The sequence below is a fragment of the Eutrigla gurnardus genome (assembly GCF_963514095.1).
Source record: "Eutrigla gurnardus genome assembly, chromosome: 21".
Classification (NCBI taxonomy): domain Eukaryota; kingdom Metazoa; phylum Chordata; class Actinopteri; order Perciformes; family Triglidae; genus Eutrigla; species Eutrigla gurnardus.
The window spans coordinates 9990962-10018557 of record NC_139932.1 but is presented as its reverse complement, the minus strand read 5'-3'; the positions used below and the strand labels follow the sequence as shown (position 1 = coordinate 10018557).

Below are 27596 nucleotides of genomic sequence, written 5' to 3'. Positions count from 1 at the left end.
ATGCAGCTCGAGGTGTTCCCTAGTGAAAGGAGGGAACGGTTAATTGTGCTGCAGCTTTGACACAAGCCCTCGCCCTGATGATGCTTCTAAAGGAATACTGACTGAATCATAACACAGTGATTGCTTTCCTCTTCACTGCAGAAGGAATTAATCTGATCTAATGTATGTAATGGAAAAAAACAAACTTACGCCTTCAACACTGTTCCATCATTTGTGGCCTTTCTGTCCTCCTCTCCCCATCCCTCACTTTTCTTACTTTCTCTTCTTTCTCTCTCTCTCTTTTGCTCGCAATCTCATTCCAGAAATGTTAGCCCCATTTCTCTCCCTCGCCTCCTCATTATGGATGTTTGGAGGCCTAGTCTGGTTTTTTGACTCTGATTTTTGTTTTTCTTTCTTTCTTTCTTTCCTTCCCCCGAGGAGAACCATAGAGGAAAGGGATGTTTGGAGCAAAGTGACAATGAAAAATGATAACAAACTGAAGGTGTGGATTAGACGCCTCACTTCAAATATTAAAGATGAAGGATTAAAAAACCCTCGTCTTGCTGTTGACAGAAGAATTCCTGTGTTGCATTTGATTTATTAAAATAACTGATACTTGTGTAGTCTGATCAGGAATGTGGTTTGAATGTAGTATGTTCCCATGGTGGGCATGCTTACATGTTGCAAAGTGGCTGTAATCCCTTTTATTGGTCACATTGATAAGATTAACAACCATGGGCAGATACTATTGTAGTCCGACTGGTCAAAATGCATTGCAGATGAAGAAAGAAGCAAATCATATTTGCCAATGAATCCTCATTTGCAGTCAAGTAACCGACTTAACCGCATGATTCTTAAGTAGGCATTACTTGATTAAATCGGTCTACCCTCCTCTCCCGTCTTTCCCACCCACACAACCGCACAAGCACACACCTCAATCCACTATCTCAATTGTTGATCGTCCGTTGCCATTTATGTGATTGAACTCGCGGAGAGGTTGAATGGGATTGCCCAAATGGAGGGATGATTATAGGATGATTCGTCTCAAGGTTTTCATCTCGTATGCTGCCGACTGGGGTCAGATCATCATTTCCTATTTATATGATCTCTGACTACCTGTTGGCATGAAAGATTAATTTTGCTTGGCGGTAATATCTCTGTGTACCCCAGAGTTGGCACACAGGCGGCAGCATCATTTTCCTCTAAAAAACCAGGAGGCATATTCTTCTAGACTGCTGAATCTGTTCTTTTCTACCTTTTCCTTGTTTTTTGCTTGTTCAACTTTTAATAAATGCAGTTAGATGGAGTTGGAATGTCTTCCCTTCTATAGGACCTCTGGCTGCCTCCATCCTGCAATATCGGCTCTTTACTACACTGCTAGTTTATAGCAATGTGGAATGCCTCTTCAGTAGCTCGTCCCCACCACTTTTCCCACACTCAAACTTCAACCCCTGCCTAACAACTCTCCAACCAGCCTAGCAACCGGGCACTGCCTCTCGTCGTTATGACAAGCACACAGAAATTGACAAAAAGCCATGTTGAAAAATGCCAGTCGGCTCTTTTCCCTCCCCTCCCCCCCCTCCTCTTCCTCATTCTCTCACTCTGTCAGCACAGGCAGGGTCTGGGAGGACAGAAATGGCTTTTTGAGTGACACAGGCTGGCTATGCCATTTGCCGTGTCAACTGCTGAAAGAGAATAGAAAAGGAGGTGAAGACAAATGATGATGGCCTGGCCATGATTGCCCTGCGCCCTTCTCGCTTTCACCTGCCATCTTTTCCCTCACGGGGTCATTGAAGTCCAAATAACACGATCACAGCGCCAGAAGGTGTAGAAATGTTTTTCACAGCGATAGGGAAGTTTTTGTCGATTTTTAGTTTTCTTTCATTATTTTTGACACACCCTGTGGACAAAATGCTTGTGTTTAGGTATTACTGGAAATGAAATCTTTCTCCGAGTTGGGGGAAATCTGACGAAATACGGTAAGCTAGTAGTGAATAATGAGCTGAGCCACATCACAATATTCCTGGGTCTAATTTTGAGTCTGCAACACCTCCAACTCCTCTCTGTGGGTTCATTAACCTCATCATCGTCAGACGTCAGAGAAAGTTCAGTAAGGATTCATGTAACCCCAGCGTTTTCCCTACATAGTCCCCATCCACCGTAGTTTGGTCATTGCAGCCGTAGAGTCATGAATGTTTAAAATTCCATTATAAAATCTTAAATTGATTGATATAGATGTGGCAAGGGGAACATGGGCTGCAGCCCGTGTGGTGGATATCACTGTAGAGAGGTTTGACAAAGCAGAAAGGTACAAACTCCTGTCTTTGATATTTAAATGTCATCACCTATTCATTTCATAATTTAGTTTGGAATGCAGCCGTTCATTATGTTGAACTTCAAAATTTACCATCTTAATCATGGAAAAAATAATCATGCTGGGGGATTTTATTAAAAAAGCATCAGTATAGAAAATTGCAGTGAAGCTGGGTGGCTCTCCAAATGGATTTTGTTGTTATTTATGAAAACAGTAAACGGTTAAATTGATCAGATACAATGCATTCTATTCATACATTTGATGATAATATGCTGGCACTTTTTTCACATTTACCTCCTTGTTGTCTGCTCTTAAACGGAAGCAGCGCTCAAAATTGGAAGTGAAAACATGTCATTGTTAGTCCCTCCGTGTTGCTGCTGTGCCGCTCAGTGATTGCAATATAATGGCCAGGCTTTATTGGTTATGTACTCCAAGGTATATTTATAAATGGATGTGAGGGAAAGCAACGCTGTCATTTTGAGAGGTAATGTGGCTTAATGCCCTCTCCAATCATTTTGACCACCCCTGAATGTGCTCAATGTGGCTTGACTGCTCCCACCAAGCATTCCCTGCTGCAGGCAGCGATTCTGAAGATTTGGATTCTTACCTCTCATTGCTTTCCAATACCCCAGGGTAAGGGAACACAATGCTTCTCTGGGAACTAAGTGGAAAAAATGCTTAAGAATCAAATTACAGTGTCTATTCCGACGTGTCCAGGAATGCAATTAATTTTGAGTCCCCCCCTTGGTAGTAGCTATGTGGCTTGTGCAAAATAAAAAGTAATAACTTTCACAGAGCTATTTGACATTTGTTTTTTAACAGTCGTTCAATAACTTACACCCCAGTTCAATTCGGGTTTTCCCACCTGCACCCTCACACCGCCCAGTTAAGGGGAATTATATGATATTAGTAATATTACAAATGTAGCTCAATATTCATCGACCCGTATGCCATGTCGCCCCTCTCTTAAAAATTAGATGGATTGTAGTTATTGCTGTTATTGATTTTAATAACCAGGCTGTTAAGGCTTGCTCTTGCTCGGCTTCCTCCCGTAGTGAATGTGAGGGCTGAGCTGTTCTTTCACCTGGGTACCCAAGGATCTATAAACTAATTTAACTACACCTTTAGCATGATTAGCTTTGCTGAATCAAGCAGTTGTTACTTCTTTTTTTTTTTCTTTTGGGCAAGTAGGATCCAGGTAATGGGCTCAAATGGGAGGCCATAGTAAGGATCATGCTTCCTCCCAACACTATTGATCCAGTAAGGCACATGGTGAGAGACTGATGTTGAATGTAGTCGGTCATTACCTCGCCAGAGGTCTTGCATTACTCAACGCCGCTGACCCTTTCATTGTGTTGGTACTTTTCAAAACCCCCGTGGTGTCTAATTGTTGTGAGTGTCGCGGCTTTGAGGGGGGAAGTAAGATCGCGAAGGTCAGTGAGCACCACAAAGGCCCTGCAGGTTCCCCGACATGAGTCCATTTCCTTTTTTTTAAGCCATTCCACATGACCTTGTTCGTGTGTACTTTTTATTGAGCTACAACTGTGTCTGATCAATGCTGAAAATACATTCCAAGCTGTTATCTTCGAGGATAATGGTTAAATTCACTAGCTCATTGACTTTAATGGATAGTTCTCCCACTCTCCGTACCTCACCGAACGAGCGGCCACCGGATGATAAAATGATGCAAAGTCATTAGGTTGTTTTAGATGGTATGTCATAAGCAAAGGCATGGGTTTGTTTGGACAATATGCCACTTAAAATGCCTAGCGCAGTCCTGAACCCCCAAGCAGGCGATCTCTCCATAATTTATTGCTTTAGTTTGGAAGTCTACTGTAGGTCATTTGCAAAGGACAACAGCTCTAATCGACTGACCATTGACCTCTATTTCTCTCAGACTGCTTTTCTGTGAAGGCTTCATAAGTCTTTCAAAGCACTCTTTTGACAGACTGCTCTACTCCAAACTCTTTCTCCGTTACTTTTCCCTCACTCTAATAATTATACCTTGAATTATTTAGACTTTTCTCGTTTTCTGAGGTAAGACAGGCGGATGATGGGCCCCGGCGATTGCAGTGACCACTGAGATTGCTTCGAATTAGACCGCCGCTCCTGCTTGGTGAATTGGGAAACAAAACAAAAAGAGCTATATCTTTTATCAATTTCTGCTGTTGGCATTTCTTTCACCACTTTCTCCATATCCCTGTGATCCCTGGAGTGGACATGGTTTGATCTCAGCTTGCAAAGCAAGTAATGCCAGGCTATAAAATGGATTCAAAGACTAGCAATAACAATGGTGGATCATTGTGTCTACCACCAGCAAATACTGTCAGTATATCTGACTCATTCAGCTGGCTTTTGCCCGCTTCTCTGTCTTTCTCTTAACCCTCAACACGACTTCCCTTTTATTCACCTGATCTGTCAGAACAGTGAGGCAGGGCAAACGTCAATTATCTATTGATGAAAAGAAAATCTCATTAATGGCCATCAGACGGGTTTAATGGTGGGGATCATGCTTGTTTGCCTGACCATTAATGGCCCTGGCCATTAGAGAAGCAGTTTGACTTTTCTCCACCCTGCCACCGACAGACAACTACCCACAACTGACAATGATGCATGGCAGCCCCTGAGTCACATTGATCACCCTGAGAGCCATAGGCACGCTCGCAAACACCATCCTGTCCCGTGTACATGCCATTATTCTATTGATACCAACACCACCTTCGCTAAAAGTAGCCAAAACGGTTAAAATCCTGAAATGTTTTATTTGTACCAGAGACTCAGACATACCTTTTAAGTTTTACTCCTTTTATTTTTCATCTGTCATTCACTTTCAGGATGTTGAGAGACACAAATAATGCTGAATGTTTTTTCCCAGCATATTTTGCATCCCCCCCCCATAGGCTAAACTTGATCAACATCTGACAAAAAGCTGTCTGACCTGACTCTGTGGTCCGATAGTTAATGAACCAACCTAGTTTGGAAATGGTGCCAGAGGTTTGGCTCTTGGCCAAGAGCTTAGCTGTACTGCTAGCTTGCCAAAGAGAGGACGGTCAATAACCCGCACACACAGGCATCCTACCGGCTTAGGACAGCCGACAGGGAGGTTTCACCTCATCCGACCTTTTTTCATTCTAAAAAGTCCCACAGGCTTCTTGCTGCTGATATTGTATTATTTCCTCCAGAGTTTTAGAATAAGTTCCATGTGGACATTGTGATAAAGGTTACCAAATATGAAAATGCCAGTGGACTGTTCCATTTGTATCTGCTTGAGACGATGTTTTTGCCTGTGACTGTACTTGTCACCTACTATTGTCTTTTCCTTCTTTTGTCATCACCCGGCGTCAAGTGTAATAGCACACGCTACGCTGAAAATGTCTCTTAAATCAGATTTCCTTTTCTCATGTGTTGGAAAAATGGAAAAGAAGGTCAATCATTTTTTCGCTGACGTCAATAACAAACGGGACCAGTCTCACCCAGGTTTTTACCACAGTTCGATAGTTGGTGACCTCTTTTACCCTCTCTGGCCCTTTTTTCTAGCGGGGGGCTTTACGATTCCTCCGTTTCACGGCCCACCTCTCTTCACTACTGTTCTCCGCATGTGAAGATTTTTTTTTTTAAATTACAGGCCCCATTAACACACTATTTACATCCCTGCCTGATCTATGCCATTAAGGGATCAATAGCAGTTTGTTTAATTTATTAATTTATACTGTTCTCTCTCCTTCTCCCTTTCTCTTTCCCCCATTTTTTTTTTTAAGGGATCTATATTTATAGATTTCTGCTGGAACCGACTAGCCATTTCCTCTCTCGTTTTGACTACATTGACATGCTAACGCATTTATCCGTTTTATACCCGTCTGTTTCTGGCGTGAAGGAGTGAGATATGTCCTTAACAAGTGCCACACTTAAGAGCGGTCTTTTGTTTGAGTTCTCCGATAAAAAGGCGTTAGGGTAGCTACACCTTGGAAAAGTCTATCTCCGTTATCTAAGAGCTATTGTTTATTTTGAGATATTCAACGCGCGCCCCCGTTTCCTGACTCTGCTGTGCTACTATGTTCCATTAACAGCGGTTTATGGACCTCCGTAATGGACATGCACTATTGATAATGGGGCTGCTGGAAGACTTTTAGAAGGTGACACCCGGTGTGTTTTTCGACCAGATGACAGCACTTCTTGTAAACAGCTCCGGGGTGTTACAACATTTACGTTCGGCGTCTTGTCATTTTTAATATCTTTGTGAGCAAAGATAACCCGATACACACATTAGGATGTTACCTAATTTTTTTTCCCCCTTTCTGGTTAGCCCTGTCCACGGCATCTGTGGCCTTAAAAAACTGTGACAGCACGACTGAGGTGTTATTCCCGCTCCGTGGCAAGCAAACAATTACATACCTATCAGCACGTAAACATGCACATATTACAGGATCACTGTGGAGCCGAGCGAGTTCCCTTTCACATCGCTGTCACGGCTTGTAGCAACTCTGTTACGCTAATAGAATATTTATTACTTTGTAGTAGTTGACAGTTTATTTATTTTGCTCCCCGCTCTTCTGTCTTCCTGGACAGATTAAATCAGTTTGCAATTTAGCTTTTGATTATTTATTGCCGGGGCCGACAGGAACACCTTCACCAGATATTGATTTTGGGTTGAAATCTGAGTTGTGGATGTATGTCTTGCTTTGGGGTTCAAATGTATCATTAAAAGGAACTGTGTGTCCACTTAGAAGGAAAAAAAGATCCATATAAGCCAGCTTGAGGGGTAATATTGAGAGATGATGGACTTTTGTTGGATGATGCCGTTCATACCCCCAAATGGAGTTTTCACGCAAGACTGCTCTCAGAGCAGTGAGGCTGACCTGTCAGTGCTCAGCTTTTCTACTTAAATCCACATGTGCCCATGAAAAGGACAAACTGTCCCTTCCATGCGACATTCATGACTCTGAATTAAGTGTCCAGAGGCACTGATTTTTTCTTTTCTTAACCGAAAAGGGAAGGCTAGGCATATGAATTAAAGTATAGACATTATCTGATTGGTCTCCCCTTCTTCCCCCCCTTCTCCCCAATTTGCTCCTCCAATCTCGGCTTAGGATCACTCATTGCTTCGAGGAGGTTTGATCTCTTTGCCCCAGCACACAAAGGAGCGCACACACACCCACGACACACCTCCACATCACTCCTCCAATCTTCTCCAAGGCTCAGTTTGATGAATGGCTTATTCTGCTGGATGAGCAAAGGGCTCTAGGTGGGTGCGAATGGAGTCGTTCGTTCTTTTCCTTTTGATTTTTCTGTGTCTGACTTTCTTTCAGTCCGTCTATCCGTCTGTCTGTCGTGTTCTCTGAGTCATGGCGGCGAGCTAGATGATCAGGTAGTAAGATGCAGCCGGAGAGGAAAAATAAAACAGATGCTGGTGCTCTGGGTTCCCCTTTGCTCGTCATATCTGTAGTGTGAGCTGCCGTTCGATGCGTTCGCACGCACGCGCACCCAGATTCATTAAAGCGATGAACACTTAATCCTTTAACACTCAAATACACTCCAGCAGGCACAAACACGCCCGCCTAAATATTATCCCCTGCATAATTTGACTCGCTACTTAAAAACTATTGATATTTTTCGGTTTGATTTGATTTGATACAGACAGACACACAAAGATCCGAGAGCCAAGTTAAGTGGCGGAGTAGAGTAGCCATAAAAGCAGCCGCCTCCATGTCGCTTAATGAGAATGAATGAAGACATGCCAAAACGTCTCCACCTGCCAGTCTGTTTTTCCTGGTGTTCGCTGCTTGCATCTGCACATTGCAGGAGCCGTCTTTGACAAGCAAGTACACACACACACACACACACACTTTTCCTCACTCGCACACGTGCCAGCAGACAGGAGAACGTTTGGAACAAACGCTATATTTGCGGCTGTCTCTGCCTTTAAAGTTTTACGACCAGAACTGGTAATTTGACTCATGCGAACTTAAATCACTATGGTGATAACTGTGATCTCAGTAATTGGAATATGCCGTAAAACTCCGTTTTAAATAGAGGCAGAGTTACCGTCAGCAATGATTGAAAGCGCTGACTGACAGATTAATCTCCTCGGTTTCTTGCATTATGTATATAGCCGGCTCCTTTTTCCCGATGAAAGAACTCGTAACACGTAATGTATGCGTAAAGCAATACTTGAATTGAGCTCCTAACCTGCGTGCCAGGTTGGACCTGGGCATGCAAGTGGACACACTCTGCTCTCTGTAACCTTTTGGCCATTTATCTATTAGCTTTCTTCCCCTCTGGGAATTCAAAATTTGTGTTTGTTTGGATGTGGTGATAAAAGAAAATCCCATTGTTTGCCAATTTTTAAATTACCGGCCCACTGTGTTTTTTCATTTTCTTTTAGTGCAGGGTTTGGCTCCGACATGATGTGTCACCTACCGCATTCGTTTTTTTGATTTTTCCTTTTTTTTTTTATGTTCACTTTCAAACAGCTAAGTGAATTAAATCTGCTGCAGTTTTAAAACGTGCCCTCGGGCCAGGTTTCACTTCAATGGTACCAAATGGCTTTGTCTTTTGTACTTGAGAAAGACTGCACATGTGTATGTGCTTGCGCACGCGCACACACACACACACGTGCATGACTTTGTGTGTATGCGTATTTTGCCTTTTTCTCTATTCTGTCCACTGTGTCGACACAATACCAGCGTTTATAAGATTACCAGAGCCCATTTGTGTTCCAGCGGGAGCCATTTTGGCTCGAAGGAAGCCTCCGCTGGGAACCATCTGGACTCTACTCAAAACAGTTTCCACTCTGCCTCCCCTGTCCTCTCCACATTGTGACCAAAGCTATTTACTTTTAAAGTGAGGAGAAACTCAGATTCCATGTGTTTATTTGTAAAATACAGTTTTTGCTCCCGAGTTCTTTTTCTTCATGCAAAGTAGGGAAGTAGAAAGTTATGTTGTAGGGTTGCAATAATCCTTAAATAAGTATTGTTTTTATAATAAAAATATTTTGGTCATTTCCTTGAGTTTGATGTCAATTTGACGGATCTTTAAAATGCATTCTTTATTTATATATACATCAAGCTTAATCATCAAGACAGATAGAGTTCAATGATTGCTTACTGAATATACAGACGCTCTGCATTCCTGCCAAGAATTTAAAGCCTCCAAGTTGATCTTATTCTGCCACATTCTCTTTTTATGTATTAATTTATCCTTCTTTATTTCACATTTGACCTTTCTATTAGCATCATCGCCGCTCTGTGAGATGCCAGTTTCTTTTTATTTAATGATACTTTGGAGATCTTGGTCAAGCAAGGTTTAGAATCAACATATATTTTTGACTTTATTGTGGGTCATCGGTCGTCCCGTGAAGATAAATGTGACGTTTGTGATTCATTATGTATTGAATGACTAATTGGTTAAGTGAGAGTCTGGCTGTCTTTACCATGGTCTGAAACAGGTTTGTTTCTATAGGGTTTATTATATGGAGTAATTAAAGTTTAGCATTTTTAAGTGGTCTGCGGTAAACTTAACTAATTTGTGTTAATATGGTTGAAACGTGGCTGTGTTGCCAGTCATTTAAACGTATACATTTCCCACCCCTCAGCATATATTTACCTCTCTCTTGTCATCTCTGGATGTTTACATCTGACCCCATAAAGCGTGATTGATCGGAGGTGTCCCACTGTGTGATTTCTCCACATGGTTGTGACATCCATCACGTTTATCTCATTGTTACAGGAGGATTCTATTTTCCTCAGTCGAATGTATGGGTGTGCAGGAATAGGGGGCGTTGAGAGAGTGAATGTCTCCTTGACCTTAAGGTGGCTTTTAGCACCCAAACTGAGGGGAATGATTTGGAGGATAGGATTGTAAATTATCAGCAATAAGAAAGCAAACGAGACATTATGTGTAATTTCCTCTAAGAATTATGATTAAACTAATTCAGGTGATAAATGATTCTTCGACCTCACCTGCTTAGCAGAAGCTGATCAGAGGTCAGAAGTCCTGAGGCTGAAATAATCGTTTTTGTTTTTCCGCAGTGATAATATATTTTGTCAGGGGCTTTAAGTGTGCAGACTTTGTTCTGCTCATTTTTACATCAAATTGTATAACACCTTATTTAAGTCCAGAAGCGGAGCTTTCCAGTTCCCCTCCAAATTGGTATTTTCTTCCCAGCTGAAGTGATTGTCGTGTTTCGTTGTCAGTGTTGCTTTATTTTCTGTTTTTGGACTTGCAGCCTTAGCGACAGTTAAGTAGGTTCTAGCCATTCTAGCCCTTTTTTCCAGCACTCGACCCCTTTGACATTTGGGAGCTCAGAGAACCAGCGCTGCTCTAATAGCCTAGTTATGTAACTGCTTCTGCACTTAGAGACAAAGAGAGATAAAACGGGGTGAGTATGTAAGATAGAAGAAGAGTAAGAGAAAGCAGATTAAATGGTGGCAGATGAGGTGTGAGTGAACTTGGATTGCATCATGGTCAGAGTCTTTAAGTAGCTTTTTATATGTTGGAGACGAGTACAATTATGGTTATTAAGGTTATTATTTAATAGAACTACTTTTCTACATAGCAGACATATTTTTTAATATTTGAGTGCCACTGTTGAAACATCCTCCACCTTTTAGTCATTTTCCACACTGCCGATAGATGGATCCAAATGGCAAGTGGATCCAGAAAGTGGAGGAATGTCGCTGCTATATGCCGAGGTTGTCAGTTTTCAGCTCAGTAATAGAGCAGATTATGCATTCATTAATAAAAGCGTTTTACTTTAGTTGAGAACAAGGCAGAGCAGTTTACAAACTTAATTCCCCTCAGATTTCCCTCGTGGCTGAAGGGCTAAGCAGCCCAAGTCTTAATCGCTTGACTTCTCCCTATCTCTTCAGCACACCTGCCCTCTCACTTTCTCGCTGACTGAGGCTTTAGAGTAGGGGAAGAAAAAAATCGATTGATTTTCCTTCTTTTTTTCCCCCCCTCTTCTTTCGCCGGTCGTCCATCACTTATGAAACAAAATGTAATGAATAGATAATTAGCCTGAATAGGCAGAATTTGGTTGTAGTCCATCGTGGGAAATGTTGGGTAAATCTTTCCTCCTTTGTCAGCAAGGTTAGCTATTTCACTGCCCTCATTTGTTAACGTAAGGGAATAGCAACTTTGCTGTCACTAATTACAAATGATTTACATCGCGCAAAAAAAAAAGTGGTATGGCAATATTTGGAGTGTTAATTAAGGTTGAAGTGCACACGCAACACTAATTTAAAGCCACTCATACTGTTTGTGCAGGCCCTGGGATTTCTGCAGTTAAGAGTTTTAGTGTTCGCAAATTGACACAGAAGTTGACTTCTGTTAAAGAAAAAACACAGTAGTGCTTAATTGAAAATGTCAAGGACAGAATGGCAGTAGAATGAGAGGTCACTGCTGGGTGTTTGTGTTGAACAAATGTGTGCCACGCTGATCAGGACCAGATCCCACTGCTTCCCTTGTTGATTCCCAACAGAGGAATGGAACAGAATCTGTGTGTGCGCTTCCAAATCAATACAGAGCTCACAGGCCTCCATTGATGTGTCTATTTAAAACAGTGGTATCTCCTCGCACGTCACCCCCCCACCGCCTTCACTTCATTATTGGAATTGAATCTTAATTCTAATCTTGGACCCCTGTTCTTCTCTTCCAGGTGGAGGTTGAAGTGGAGAGCATGGACAAAGCCGGAAACTTCATTGGCTGGCTGCACATCGAGGGTGTGAATATCTCTGTCGCGCTGGTAGAAAACGCTCTGTCCAAGGTCCACTTCACAGCCGAGCGCAGCGCCTACTACAAAACCTTGAACTCAGCAGAGGAAGGATGCCGAGAGAGGAAAGAGAAGGTAGGACTCATTTACGTGCTGCAAGTAATATACATTCGTTCAACTCCCATATTCCATAAAACTGTCCTCATAAAGCTTCCATGGACTAAAAGAATTACCTGGATTTGTATACTGGTGTCCATTAACCAAGTACTTCTCCTTTAAAATGACTATTTTAATATGAATTAGTCACAGCTTATTACTTTAAATTCTTGGACACGTTTGCCTCTCATGCCTCCGAGGTGAACGTAGAATCTGAAGAGTAAATTCTTGCTTAATTGAAGTTAATGGGGGTCAGGTTTAACAGCGGCAAAACTATCTTAAAACATCAATTTACAAACTCTCCAACTTTCGTTTATCCAGTCGTGTGCTCACTCCTTCAAACGCATGCATTTTCATCAAAATGATATCCGTGCAAGGTATGGTAATGGCAGCAGTATTTTAAAAGGGTAGATTTTAGAGTAAGTTAAGAATCGACAATGTCATGTTTCTCAGGCACTTTATAGAAAGACTCAATTGAGTCCCCCCACATTAGTTTAGCAGTTTAATAGCGGAGGTAAAGCTGCAGCACACAGGAATGAAGATCTGAACTAAAGAGGGACAACAAAACAAAAAAGCTGTTTGTTCCAATAAGACAAACACAAGCTGCTTCCTTTTGGCAACAACCAACGCTTCCCTAAAAACTTTTTCACTATTACCACATAATGCCCTTGTCAAAGACGAAGCCCATCCCCCTTATCAGCGTGGATGCCAATTAGGACAGGTGGTGCCGTGACCTTTGGCTTCCATAAATGCAAAACTGAGCTTTTTATTTAAACATTTATACCAGAACGCGTGTCTACATAGGAGAGCCGGATTTAATAGAAAAATAAAGTTGTGCATTAATATCATACAGGCAATAATACCTTTAGTTGGAGCTACAATACTGTGGAAATGCTCCATCTGGGGTTAAGAATAGCTACATATTTTTCCGTTATCATTGAAGCTTCCTCTCCTCAATGGGAGTCCGTTGATGGATTGAGGCGTCTCTCACACTGATCCTGATCTTGCCCTGCATTTTCATTATGGCGCCACAATTCACCCCTGCCAGATGCATGAAGTGCCTGGCCAGCTGTCATCCTTGTCCTCTTTCTCTATCTCTGCGACATTTATTTTACCCTCTCCCCTTCTCTTCCGTTCTCTCTCTTCCACTCACTTATACCTATTTGGGTCCTTAAGGAGACACAATTGCCTTCCTCCCCATAATCGTGATGTATTGCAGCAGCCAAGCAGGGGCTGTGTTCTTATTTTCCTTCCCTGAGTCTGTCATGTTCATAGTCGGTGTGTTCCTACTAGTGTTATGATACTGGATGCGTTACCTTGAAGACTATTGATATTCCATCCCACTTCAATACCAGATGGAAAAATTGTCATAACACTGAGGGCATAACATTTATTTTTTATTTTATTGAAAGATAACTATAACAGGGCTAGTCTACGTGCTCCCAGGGAAGAAACATTTGTACATTTCTATGAAGAACTTTGTGCTCTTGAAAACAAAATTGTGCTCAAGTTAAAAATGTAATCATAAACACATTGGTTATGTAGTGTTAATTGTAATGACATGGGAAAAAAGTCACACCCTCAACGCATGGCAAGCAGGATGCCAAGACTGGGTCGGGGGGGGTTGCCGACATCACTGCAGAACCCTTGTCTCCAGTCTGCCCCCCGTTCACAGTCCCAAGCACCAAGTACTGTGAGCCACCTTCACCCCAGGGCCCTCCAAGCCGACCTAGAGCCGGCTGCAGCAAGGTGTTCACATATTTTTTGCTCTTTATGAAACTGTTACGACCCTACCTAGGCTGGTAATTAATGGGAAACCAAAGGCTATAACATGACAACGATGACCCGCAAATCATTATATTTCATCCGAGTGAATCAGAAGAGTGGTGGAAAGACAGCACTGTGAGTGAGTGAGAGGAGGCGGGGCTTTGTGGGCACTGCAGCGGCGTGTCAACAGGATGTCGGAGACGAGAGCGTGAGAAATCCCAGCTTGTATCGGTATCAATAGCGTGAAAATGAGCATTGAAACCGTTTTAAATGCTCAGAATCGATATGTGCCACAAAAATCCATCTTCATACTTGCTTTTCTTGCTCCTGACCTTCCTCCTTTTTCTCAAAGATGCTCCCCATCTCTGTCTTCCTCTTCTCAAAATGGTGAAAGAGAGCTAAAGATCTTGCAGCAGTTGAAAGTGTAGTGTGTTTGGATTTCCAAAAGAAAAAGGAATAAACTCTCGCCGGCAATGTGAGCACACCGACAATGCCATGTTTAAACTCACTGCAGCAAGACGGCCCATTCCTGACACCTAATGCCAATTTCACTTCCGACCCCCTTTTACGTCGAGACAGATTGACTTTCACCACAAGGTTTTGACTTGAGCCAACCCGAGTGTGGACAGGGCCGAGAGGAAAGACGACAGAACGGGGGTCGGGCCGACCAGACAGACAGTGATCGTGTTTGATGTCTGTTTGCCACAGGCACCGGTGCACCGATCAACCACAGCCTGATTTTGTTTGTGTGCAGCAGGGGAGAGTGTGTTGTGTTAATGGAGCACAGGGAAGTTGGTTGTATGTGTGAATGCATAGTATGCAACTTGAAGGCAGATGAGGTGGGACTCGGTGTTCTAATTAACCCGTAGAGACCAGCTCGAGAAAAGCTGAGAGCTTGGCAATTTTTCCCCCCTGTCTTTCTCTTTTGAAGTCATGCCTGGTCTTTGTCTGTGTGTAGGCTGCTGAGGCAAGGTAGGGCAGATTGCATCTCCTCCCACCTCCCTCCCCATCTTCCTCTTTTCCCGTTGCCCTCTCTTTATTGGCCCTACGGCTGTGGATATGGAAGACAGCGGTGGTAGTGCTGTGTCAGGCGTCCCCAAAAGAAAACAAGGTTGTCTTAATGAAGTGGACTCGGAGGGTGTGTGTACACTCGCTCATTAAAGAAAACTTTGCGTCGTTGGTCCAGCAGGGACCCGGGACAACGAGGGGGGGATTGAGGCTTTTCTGCTGTAGCATCCTGAACCAAAACTGCTTAGTTCGAGTGACTTATGTGAATATGAGTTTTTTTGCTACAATGAGACCAATGGGACAAAGTGATTGTGTTCTAAATGAAGCATTCCAAAGGGTTTGGAGAAGAGACTTTTCTGGAGCTCAGCAGATTAGGATCTTGCGCATCAGCATCTCTTTGTACAATATTTTTCTAACAGTCCTTATAGCAAACACATGCAGAAGACTCAAGTTGTAGGCCTGGACGCATTCCCAATTCTGTTCCCCGTTGCATTTATTTATGGCGAAGCTATTGTCGCCCTGTCAGGACCTATTGTCATGCTTTCAGCGCTAACATTTACACGATTCAGCAACAAGACGGAACCTGTCAGACGCTGTATTAACTTATTTCAAGTTGTTTTAACAATGAGTAGCTTGTTGCCAAGCAATGCTCATGGCCCCTTCTTAAATCTCTTGCCTGAATTTGCAAAGCATTCTTGTGTATCGATGCTCCTAGGGGTAGACAAACAAATACTTGCTTACCAGGCATCTCTGTAAACAAGAATTGTTGCAAAAAAAACCCCACTGCATTTGTCTTTGTAATATGAGAGGACTCATTGCAGCGATTTATGTGATGTTCCAGTTTTCCCACGCCACAGCTGAGTGAAAGAAAATTTGACAAGATAGCAGCAGTTTGGCTCAAATTGGATTAGGAGCACGGTTTTCCACTGTAGGGACATTGGCTGTAGCTTTCATTTAAGTGGGGAACAGTCAATATTTGGTTGTCAAGGGACTTTATTTAATTTTTTTAAATTCCGAAACAAAAAAATTAAATTCAATAGAATGAGGAGGTCGTCATGGGAGGGGAAAGTGCTTCAAACCGTCCTCCAACAGTGAATGCACGCATGTGTTTTTGGCATGCGACTACTTGAAAGAACATCAGCTGAACGGCCGCTAACAGGCAGAAGGAGGAAACATGCTAGTAATTGGAGTGGCCCAATTATGTAGAGGTGAGTCAACAATCAGGCCTCAATAATAACCAGAGTGTGCTTTCTGTTGTGCCCGGTGTTTTTGCTGCAATAACCCAACCTTGAAGGAGATTAACACTCTGATGGGTTTCGGAGTGGGAGCGAGGAAGGTGGAAAAGAGTGGATAAGAGAAAGAAAGAGGCTATGACAAATCAACGTTAAAGATATTTCATGTCACTCGCGTACATCACTGCCCGCCACTATCCTTGAGGGTTTTTTTTTACCTCTTCAGTGTTTTCACATATGCTCCCCATCCCCTCAACCCCCACTCCTCCTTCAATTAATCACATTTGAATGGCTTCTTATTAACCGGATTAATCTCCTCTCTGATGCCCCGTGTCATGCCCTTTTTCCCCTCCGATGCTTTACAGTTTTTTTTTTTATACGGTTCCTTCATTGGCTTGGACTGTGGTCAGAGAGTTCGGCAGCTGTATCGCTTGTACCCTTTTCAAGAGGGAAAAAAAATCCCTTGAAAGCATAAACCCAGGAGGAGCTGGGGCCGCTGTGCCTTACACTTCACCGTCCCGTCAACGACACTCATCAAAGCACTTGAAGCGGCACCGTTTTGACATTGAGCCCTGTGACGTGTCCTTGGCGGCGCCTGATTGGAGTACATAATCTTGTTTCAGCTTTCTCCCTCTTTTTTTTTTGGGTGGAATCCAGAGTTGCACGTCCAGCCGACAAGACTGTCATTTCACCCGAGGGCCTGTTTACAAGTATACACATCGACACATGGCGCACACCAATCATTCGCGTGCTCCAAAACAAATTGCAGCACTCGGATTTGCTGCGATTGGCCGACTAGCATCATAAGCAAGTCTAATTACATCCAAAATTGCGATGTTTGTCCCATTAATTCACTTCAATTGCCTCTGGGTTCCTCTCTCAAGGGTCAAGCAGCTCGCCTTGTAAGCCAAACATCTCACGTTTGGCTGTGAGTGAGACTGCGCAAAAAAAGCAATATCTCCCCGTCCTCCCATCGAAGCGGCGTCTTCTCACCAGTCAGCACATCACACACCTGGCTAAACAGGAACATGCTGTGGATGAATCAAGATAATTGGGCTTTCAACAAAGCTAATAGGCTTGAGTCTCTGAATTCAGGCAGCAGGAAGTTTACCTTGAGTGGTCTGGTTTCACTCAAGGATTAGCACTGATAAGCATTCTGTCTTGTTCCGGCAATCGCATTCCCATGTAAATCTCCGTGGCGTTGTATGTTTTACCTAGAAACGCATGATTTGTGCCATGAAAGGCTGTTACACATGTGCCATGCCGATTCCCAGGCTTCTGTAAATAGTCTACCTCGAGTTATATACAAGCAGCCTTGTTTGATTTCCATGGATGACAGTCACTTTTCTATTAATACCATGCTCAGTGCTTTCCTAAGCCCCGAAGCCATTGAAACGCTTTCAGGGTTGCAATCTTTTTCTCTTCCCCCTTTTTTTTTTTTTCTTGGCCTCTCATAGTGAAATAACCTGTGGCAGTCACCAGTCAATATCATAGAAAAAAAATATTACGGGGTTATTACTAAAGCAACTCATCTATGGAGGTTTCAAGTGAAATATAGTAAATTTGACTCTTTCCCTGACTCTACCCATGGTTTCTCCAATTTAGATCTTTTAGCCAAATCCCACTGCTGCTTCTGCAAATGATCTTTTCTCAACTTCAGCCATTTTGGTGCGAGTCCCTGGCCGTTGTCGCTCTGCAGAGAGGTTTTTCGGCGAACATGAAATCATTACAGTTATTACTTTGCTCTCACAAATTGCATTAGGGCCTTGTGAAGAATTGAGCCTTAATGGCATTACAAGGCAAACCGGATGATTGCACCTGTATTACGCTTCCGGTCGTACCTCCCTGCTCTCACAAGACGACATTGTTGTGATTTAACAAATGGAGGCTGCCAGTTGAGACCGCAACAGCGTCCACGACTAAAAGTGATATTAATGACCGGACGAGATACCTGTCTGGTCCGCTTGCCAGGAAATGTGAATGATGGAAACCATTCCTCACATCAGGATTTAAATCAAATGGCCCAGCTGCGTTTGAAAGGGATGAGGAGAAAAGTTACTTTTGAAAATTGAGATGATATGGCCTATAGGCAGATGAAAGCCACTTCCCTTGAAAATGTGTCCGGTAATGAGAGAGTGGTTTCTTTGATAAGGCATTCTACCTAAAAATGGAGAATGTAATTTGCTTAATTGTGAGCAATACACTGTTCCCTACAGGTTGGAATTGGATAATGTGATAAAAGCCGTGCTTAACTTAATGCAATGGACTCTATCTTTGCAGGTTTGGTTAAATCCTCAGCATTCACAGTGTGTTTGTATTCCCTTTATTCCTTTGTGGAACGGTTTCAGTCCCTTGTGAGGATAAAAAAAGAGAGGCACTTTGCCTGCTCATATAGTTCCAGGTCCAGCAGACTCCCTTATCTTAATTTGATGAAGTTCTGCCAACAAAGTTTACAGATTTGTCTCGCCTCGTTTTGTCCGCCAATGTTTTTCCTCCAGTGAAGGGGCCTCAAATGCAAGCTGAAGACTTTCAGTAAACACGTTGCCTGCATCCTGCAGACTTATGCATAATGCAGGTGTTGGGTTTAAAAGTGCTGATTCAAAGTACCCAGTGTCACAACACTTATGTTATGTACCTCTAAATGACAGGGCTGAATAATACATCTTCTACGCATGTTAAAATGTCTGTCGATCAGAAGTTACAACAGTCTTAAGTTATATAAATGAATACATATTTCATTCTTTGTGAGTATGTGGTAGTTTCTACAATGACATGGTTTCCTTACTTGTTAGTGAAGCTGCTGTATTTAAGTGTCAGCTACGTGCAGTGGGCCTTTGAAATACCAGAAGAAGACTGGGGGGGAAATGTGGCATCACTTAACTCAGCCAAAGATGGAGGGCCGAGGAAAGTGTTGTTTCTGGTGATTTGCATTTTTCTGCCCTTTCATTGACGACTGGCTAAACTGTGCCAAAAGTCACAATACATCATCTAAACACCTATAGGAAATGTATTTGTGCTTGTGTGGGTGTGTGTGCATGTGTATTATATTCTCTCTCTCTCTCTCTCTCTCTCTCCCCATCTCTGCTGCGTAGCCTTCCACATTTCTCTCTTTCTCTCTGTCTGTTTGTCTATATATATATATATATACACACACATATATACATATATTAAATTAAGCGGAGTACCACTACTAATGATGGTGATTATGGCATTTATTATGTTAATCCTCTCGAAAACAACATTAGGAACGACAGCACAATATAGACCAATGCCACTGCAGCACAAGCTAACTAACAGCCCATCACAAAATAACTGTTATTTATTGTATATAGCTCAACTGATTCCCACTTTCCCCCTACTCGCTAATACACAGAATCTTTGTGTTGGTTTAATAAAGTGCAGAGTAATATTTCAAGTTTTTTTTCATCTCTATATGTGCCATATGATTAGCTAGCCCTTTGCTAAATATAATCATATTGGAAGTATTTAATCAAAGTTTAGTTACAATCCAGCGAATTTAAAAATCGTACGAAAAAGTGCTTCATCGTGCAAAGCAGCACCCTGCAAGGTGGCTGAACAATCCGATCAGTTGTCAGAGGACCCTATCCCATGCGGGAAATCCTCGACACACTCATTGAGGGAACGTTTACCCCTTTGCCGGCGTGTCGATACACAAGCACGAGGAAGGTTGCAGGGGTTCGTTGGCAAGTGTGAAAGGACAGTGGGATCGCAGCAAGGGGACATCACTGCCTGCAGGGTGGCCACAAAGGGGGAGGTGACCCGTGTGAGACCTCACATCTTTGGAAAAGATGAAGGCAACAGTACGCCCTGTTTGTATTTATATATATATAATATATATATATATATATGTATCACACTTTCCCAGGGTTCAGTCTGTATGCGTGTGTGCACATGGATTTTTGTCTTCACATTCACACGTGCACAATGTGTGTATTTTATTTCATGTATGTATGTATTTTTATATTTGTGTTTAACTGCATACCATTTTCTTTCTGTTTACTACGCCATAATGTTTGTAAGCTTGTTTGTGTGTGTGAGTTTACTCCAGCCTTCATCTTTCTTCTCGACACTGCACACACAAAATGAACCACCTACCACACAAAAGCAAAGAGCTGACGGAGGCTCTTTCATATGGCTAAAAGATTGCATAATATGATTCTCAGTGCGCTGTGTACACATCCGCACGCACACACACGACTGCAGATGGAGGGAGACACACACACACACACACACACACACCATACTCTTACTGTCTCTCCCCTGCTTATTCAAACACACTTTGAGCATGTGCAGACGGACGTACACATGCACACACTCTCTGGTGACCCCGCGCCCCCCCCAACCCCCCTTTAGACTGCAAGCTGGACCCTCAGTGCCCTGAGGCAGAGAGACAGAAAGACAGAGAAAGAGATCAGTGTACCCAGTGATGTGTGTGTTATTTACACCCCAACCCCCAGTCTCTCCCCCTCTCTCTCTCTCCCCCTCTCTCTCTCTCTCTCTCCCTCTCCCCCTCTCTCTCTCTGTCTTCATCCTCTTTTTTTCCCCCCGGTTCCAAGTTGCAAATTCAGCAGTCTGTCAGCTCCACTCGCAGTCTTGTGAATACACATGCAAACGTTCTTCCCATCTTTATCCGCTGCGTTCTCCCCCGACACACACAGTCCGTGCATTCGTGCACACGGCAGTCACCTGCAAACTGACATACACACTCGTTTTTGATGAGCGAGAAGCTAAAAACTGTATGACACACTCAATGAAGCGGGTCTGTCTCAGCAGTCTTACGCTCGGCATGCTAAATTATACATTTACATGAGTTGCAGGATTACACGCTGACTTTGAAAATGTCATCTGAAAAATGCATCCCGCCTCAAGGACATCAGGACAATCCTGAGGAACACACACTCTCAGATGAAATATTCTACTTGATGAAGCATATAAACAGGAAGTGGGCCTTTTTGACTTTGCAACGTTTCGCCCGTGTGTGTGTGTGGGTGTGTGTGTGTGTACTTGTGCTGCTTTTGTCGTCGCAGCAGTGCGCATATGCTCCTTACCGTCCGCGTTTCATCGTTTTGTTTGTGCATTCCCTTCCAGAACTTGCACCCGTGTGCATGTTCATTGTTATGTAAATGATCCCGTGCATGTGCACACATGCATTTGTCTGCATGTCCTTGGCGTTGTGCTTTCCCTTCTCCAGTCATGCACGGGATTCTTGCGGGCTCTTAGCAGAGGTCCTCAGGGGCAGGTTGGCGGCTGCCTCTGGTTCATCAGTGCAGAAAAACTCAGGCAGTCCCCCCCCTGCCCCCCCCACCCATTCACTGAAGGAAGGACTGAGGCCACAGGAGGAGAGGGTAAAAAAAAAAGTGAAAGGAGGTGAAACGCTGGCAGAGAGCATAATGTGATATGGCATAGTGAGTTGCATTATGGCTGATTAACACATGCTCAACTCTGCCACCCGCAATAGAAAACACAAACCCAGAGGTCTGCCCGCCTGCCTTTCACTCCTATCTTAGGGCTTCCCTCTTTTTCTTTTTCTCCCTCTCTCTCTCTCTCTCTCTCTCTCTCTCTCTCTCTCTCTCTCTCTCTCTCTCTCTCTCTCTCTCTCTCTCTCTCTCTCTCTCTCTCTCCCTCCCCCTCTCCCTCCAATGCCCCACATTCTCCTCCATCTCTGCTGATGAATGCCAGTGTGAAGGACGTGCACTGACTAAAGTTGGGCTAGCGAATTATTTGCTCTCCCTTTTTTTTTCCCTCTGGTTGGTCCCTCCTGGGACACTGTAAGGAGACACTTTTCCACTTGGTTTGCTGAGGACTGGTTGTGGCTGACTGCTTCCTACCTCAACTAGAATGAGTGCATGGAATACAGACAGTGAGCCTTGAATCTTCAAACAGGCGTACAGTATTTGACCTCAGACTGCAGTGCTTTGATTAGTCAGGAGCTGCAAAGGTTATTACTTTGTGCAACGACCGTTAATTGATTCAGTATTATGGGTGTTCACTTAAATGCTTTTCATATTTATCTGAACCTAGTTATCTTTAAAAGAAATCCTTTGGAATAACCTTTTTTAATTTTACTGGTCACCCTTTTCTTAAAAAGTAACATTGTCTTTAAATACTGCTCAAGTTTTAAAGAGTTTCTATGTTGAGAACTGAATGAGCTTGTGTTGGTGACATTCCTGTCATTTTGCAGCGGTTTGTACAGACAACCGTGCCGTGATGTATTCGCCACACCATTCATGTGAGCATCCATTATGGGCGCGAGCACTGATGACATTTTCCCCCCACAGATAACTGACATTTATCTATTTTTGGAGTCATCGGGCAGATGCTGTGAAAACATCAAGTCCGCACATTTTTCGCCCCGGCTTCAGGTGTCCCCTCTAATCGGCCTCGTTTAATCAGGCGAGGAAAGAAAAAAACGGCATGGATTTTGCACGTTTGACCTAAAAATAAGACGCATGCAAGTTATAGTCATTTACAAACACTTTGACATTTTTTAGGGCCCCTGCTTGGAGCCACACTTAACTCCGTTTAATATGGGTCGGCAGTGAAATACCCCTCCCTTGCTCCCCCCCTCCTCCCTGCTTTGCTCACTTTTCACTGCAGCCTAATGAAATGCTAAATATTTGTTTCTTGAGGGCACCATTTAAATGCTCTTTCTTCGGGTCGGGATCTTCAAACCTTGCCTGTTTTATGAATTCCTGATCTTATAAATCCCAAGGCGTTAAGCTCAGAACTTGTTGTTGGCGCCCCACTAGCACGTTGGCCCCCAAAACTACTATGACTTGTGCTACTTACTTCCGACACGTGTGACCTTGCTAAATACGCTTTATTCTTTATACTGTTTTTACTCCAAGAGCAATATACACAAAGTCTTCTGGGCTCATCTAGGTTGAGGCAGATTAGGTCGGTCTACTCTGAGCCAGAATGGGGAGAATGAGCTTATAGCCAGTGTGGATGCTAACGCCTCATCAGTTCTCTTTATTACCTGCTCACAGACTCCAACTCGTCCACAGATTGGCAGACCGGTCTTGGTTGAGCGGCCAATTCGGCTTCTAAATGCATTTGCTTATTATTTTCCTCTGTTCGCCTTGTGACAGCTCCTCCACTTTCTCTCATTCTTCTGCTTTTCGCTCACTTTTTTTGTTCTCTTCCTCTTCTTTTGTCCTCCGTTGTTTCTTCCTCTCATTCAATTTGCTTTTGCTCCAGTACCTACACACCCATCATCTCCATCTTTCTCTTTTCCGATCATCTCATTTTAAATTCAACCTGTTTTTTTCCCCCTTTCTTTCTGGCTCCCTTAGTCTCTTCATCCTTTTTACGTTTTCCCAATCTGCCTGAATTAAGCATTTTATTTATGATTCCTCCCTAACCTCGCATGCTCCCTCGTGTTTCCTCTCTGTAAGGAGAATGCTAAGTGCATTGATTCATCGACACAATCCTTTTCTTCTACTGTCCTCTGATCTTTCTAAAGGCTGCTCTCCAAAGTGCAATTTTCAACAAGAGTGCCCAAACAAAAAAGCTCCTGCTAATTTGTCTTACAATGGATGATTGATGGAGCAGACACTGGACATGATTTTGGTCGCACCCATTTTTTGGTGGAGCGTGATATTAATCAGTGGTGTAACCTAATTAAATACACTTACTCAAGTACTGTACTTAAACACAACTGATGCTACTTTCTACTCCACTGCATTTCAGAGGGAGTTTCTTCACTGCATTTATTTATGAGTAAGGTGGTTTATATGAAATGCATTGTTGTTGAACAGTAAATTAATCCACCGACGGGATAAAAATGTAATAAAATTGGCTTTATTGCAGCCAGCTACAACATTAAATAATATCTTAGTTGATTTTTGAGACATTGATGGCGGTGAATAGATGGTCTCTCTGCTCCTGTGGGGGCACCAATGATAATAATCATAATGGTCTCATATTAGATAAATACTCTTTACTTGCACTTTTGCAAAAGTTGATCAAGTATGTGAGAATTTTGGTTCTGCTTGCTGATCAACTCCAGGCTCACTCCAGTTTGTTCCCCTACATTTTTGTGTTTCTGGTTTCCTGTACTGTTTGTGCATCACCACTGGCACGGAGATGATATGAGCCACCTTTCCGTCAACTGCAGAGCGTCATATCTGTCCTCTCAAGTTTTATCTGTGGGGCTCATATTTTAGTGTCTACCAAGGCCTCAGTGATTGTCACACTGTCCAACAAAATAAAATATGTTCTTGTGACCCTAGTTATGTCATAAAATGCCAGTCCACTACAAATTGCCATTGCTGGTTTGCTGAAAGGCATTCAAGACGTTGTTAAAGCTTAAAAAAAAGAGAAAAATGCTAGCTCTTAATACAGAATAGATGGGCCCTTTGTCATGGGCTGTCAACTCCATAGCACGTTGACGTTTGGAAAGAGGAATAGATGGATGAATTAAAGGAAGAAGGGAGATGTAGGATTGCTTTATGGCTATGAGTATTCACAAAAGTGTGTGAGTTATGCTGTCACAGTTTAAATATTAGTCAGCGCTGAATATTTATACAAATTGTTTGTGAGAATATGTATGTCGCTGTTTATGCGTTCTGTATTCCCCGCGTTTGTCTTTGGCTGACCGTCGGAGGTGTGGCCGGCCTAATCCATCTCATCAGTCAAACCAAGAGGGTGGAAGGGTTTATTAACGGGGCGGACAAGCCACCTGAAATAACTCCGTGCCTGTCCTCCTCTGTCGCCTCTTTGTCACCAACATGACACACATTTTGCGCGGATCCGGGTTCGAGAGAATTCTTGATGAATTCTTAAACGTTCCGCTGGTAATTCAGGTCAGTCCACTTTTACTGAGTTCAGTCTCCTGGTTGGCTAGCCTGCAGAAAACACTCTAAATCTAGAGAATGGGACCACTCTGCTAGTTTTGTGTTTCTGTGCATTTTACAGAGTCTCTCTCTTCCCCTCTCTCTCTCTGTCTCTCTCTTTCCCATGCCTCAGGGAGAGACGGTTACATAAACAGGCTCTCGTCATCACTGCGCTTCCAATTCCCACTGTTGTACCAGTCTCTTTTAGCCTCTTTTTCTCCATTTGTTTCTGTCTTCTTCCCACATTTCCCACATTACTTTCCCTTAATTCCTTCTTATTTCTGCTACTTCATCTTTGTGCCAGTGTGGGTCTTGCCAAAGCATTTTGCATGCTTCCACAGTTTTTTGGGTATGCCGTGGTTGAGACAATTAATGCTTGGACAGTTGAGTCATATAACATAATAATGTTTGATAAATCCCAACAGGAAATTTGGGAATTTTTTCTCGTCATCTCTTTCGTATTTAATCGGGTCAATTGGCAAATAGAGACAACTGCCAACAAACAAGAAATGCCTTTAGTGCACTGTGATCTAAATTATAGGGCTGTTAAAGCTGGGTTGATTTCATGCCTTTGTCACTTCATTAGTGTAGATTTGTTCTCCGGCGCATAGAACGGCTGTCCCAACATTAGTACCACCTACACGGATGCTGATTAGCCCAGTTGTTCCCTCAAACTGAGAAAGCAGCTCTTCACAAGAGCGGCACCAGACCTTTGAACCGCTCTGCAAATTTGTGAGATGTGCCAAGCGTTTCAGAGACTTCAATGAGCTTTACCTCTAATGTGATATTCCCATCTTTTTCTCCCCTCACTCCTCTCTCCCCCTCCCCCTTTCTATTTCCCCTCTCTTCCCTCCTGCTTTCCATCGCTGCTCCGCGCCATAGCCAGATCCATATTAACCTCTCTGTCACTCTCTGCTATCCTGCATCTCTTCCTATTCCCTTAATCCCCACAAGCTCTTCCCTCCCTCCATCGCTCCTTCCTTTTCCATACCTCTATTATTTTTGCTGCTTCTTAAATGGAGAGCACACAGGGAGGGAAGGAACAATGGAATGGAAGGTGTGATCAGAGAGGAAAATGATCAGGAGTCCTCAACGGAGAAAGGGAAGAGAAGAGATAACCCAGCCCCGGAAAACCAGTCGTCATGGCAACACGGTGGCAACCCGGGACAGACTAGCCGGTTAATTAAAAAGTTGATTAATTACCTTTTAATTGCATACTTATACATTGTAACATTGAGGTAGTCCTATTTCTTAATCACTTGAGTTTATAATCCGCTTTTTCCCCTCTTTCTCCTCCGCTCGTCTTTCTTTAACTACTTCTGTAATTTTCCTGTGATCAATAATAACCCCCATGAGTTGATGAACATATCATACAGAGGGAGGATGATGGGAACAACAGAGGGTGGAAGGGACTATGGGTCGGGTAAAATGCTGTGTTTTCATTGTTAATGTCAGCCTACTTTTGTCCCGCATGCTGTTTAGCCAGGTGGGCGTATTTATAGAACGAGACGGAACTTCACCCATTTGCCGTCAAGGTCATAAGAATAGCTGTTGCGGTGGGATCGGCACAGAGTAGGGCAAGACAAGGACAGAGAGGGGGGAACATCACACATACAGATGAAAAATCAGTGCAAACGTAGTAGTCAAACACAAATCAAGCAAAAGATGTAAGTGCACGTTTGTACAAATCAGTCCTCCGAGCAGCATCACATTTTTTATCAAGGTTATCATGATACATAATCAGACAAAGTGTTTGCCTTGGCTACAGCTTAATTATTTTTGTCTCCCCCTATTTTGTCTCGTCTCTTTTTTCTTTTTTTTTTTCTGACGTTCTGTCCACGCCATTTCAAGATTGAGTGTCTGCATCATGTGCCCTCACACTTGCAGCTGGCCAGCTTTAATTGCGTGCTTATTCCCCTGTGCTGCTTTTGTTTTTGCTCTGACGACATCTTTGCTCGGCTCGATCATCTTTTAATGACCGCGGATAGACGCACTCGCTGCTCCGATGTGGAGAGAGAGAAAAAAAAAAGAAAGAAAAAGAAGACGGCCCACTTGACACAAGGCTCTCTATGCTGGAGTGACTGCCTCCAGCGAAGACGTGTGGTTTCGTGCGTGTGATGTGTGAGCAATGCTTAGGTCGTCTGGATTTCCTAACCGGCTGAGTAGGGTGGCACCCATGGGGACGGCGGCACAGGTGTAGGTTCGCGCGCACGTATCGCCTCCATTACAAATGCACGCACATTTCCTGTTTCCATGGTAACACCATGCCCCCCCCCTTCAGAACACATGCACATATCACCAATCTCTGTCAGATGTTATTTATTTCTTTATTTTTCTTAGCGCATTTCTTTTTGTCTGTTGTCTGTTTTATTTCCTTTTGTTTCCGTCCGCCGCGCTGCGGTGCTCTATAAATTAACTTAATATATGTATGTGTTGCTAATAGTAATTGACAACGGGCTTACAGACCTGCGTCCACCCTTCAACCTGACACACACACGTCTAAGTGGATCAATTTGTGCCAATTTATAAAGTGTAACAAGTTAACACCAAGATAGCCTCTGGTCGTCTCCAAG

At 43.2% G+C, this 27596-nt stretch overlaps 1 protein-coding gene across 1 annotated transcript in view; it reads left to right on the top strand.

Annotated features, from left to right (window-relative positions):
• Positions 1 to 27596, top strand: part of snd1 (staphylococcal nuclease and tudor domain containing 1) — a 159890-nt gene that overhangs the window by 85724 nt on the left and 46570 nt on the right. The window contains exon 17 of the mRNA XM_084038890.1: positions 11949 to 12137. Coding sequence (XP_083895016.1) covers positions 11949 to 12137 — 189 coding nt within the window. The remainder of the gene's footprint in view (positions 1 to 11948; positions 12138 to 27596) is intronic.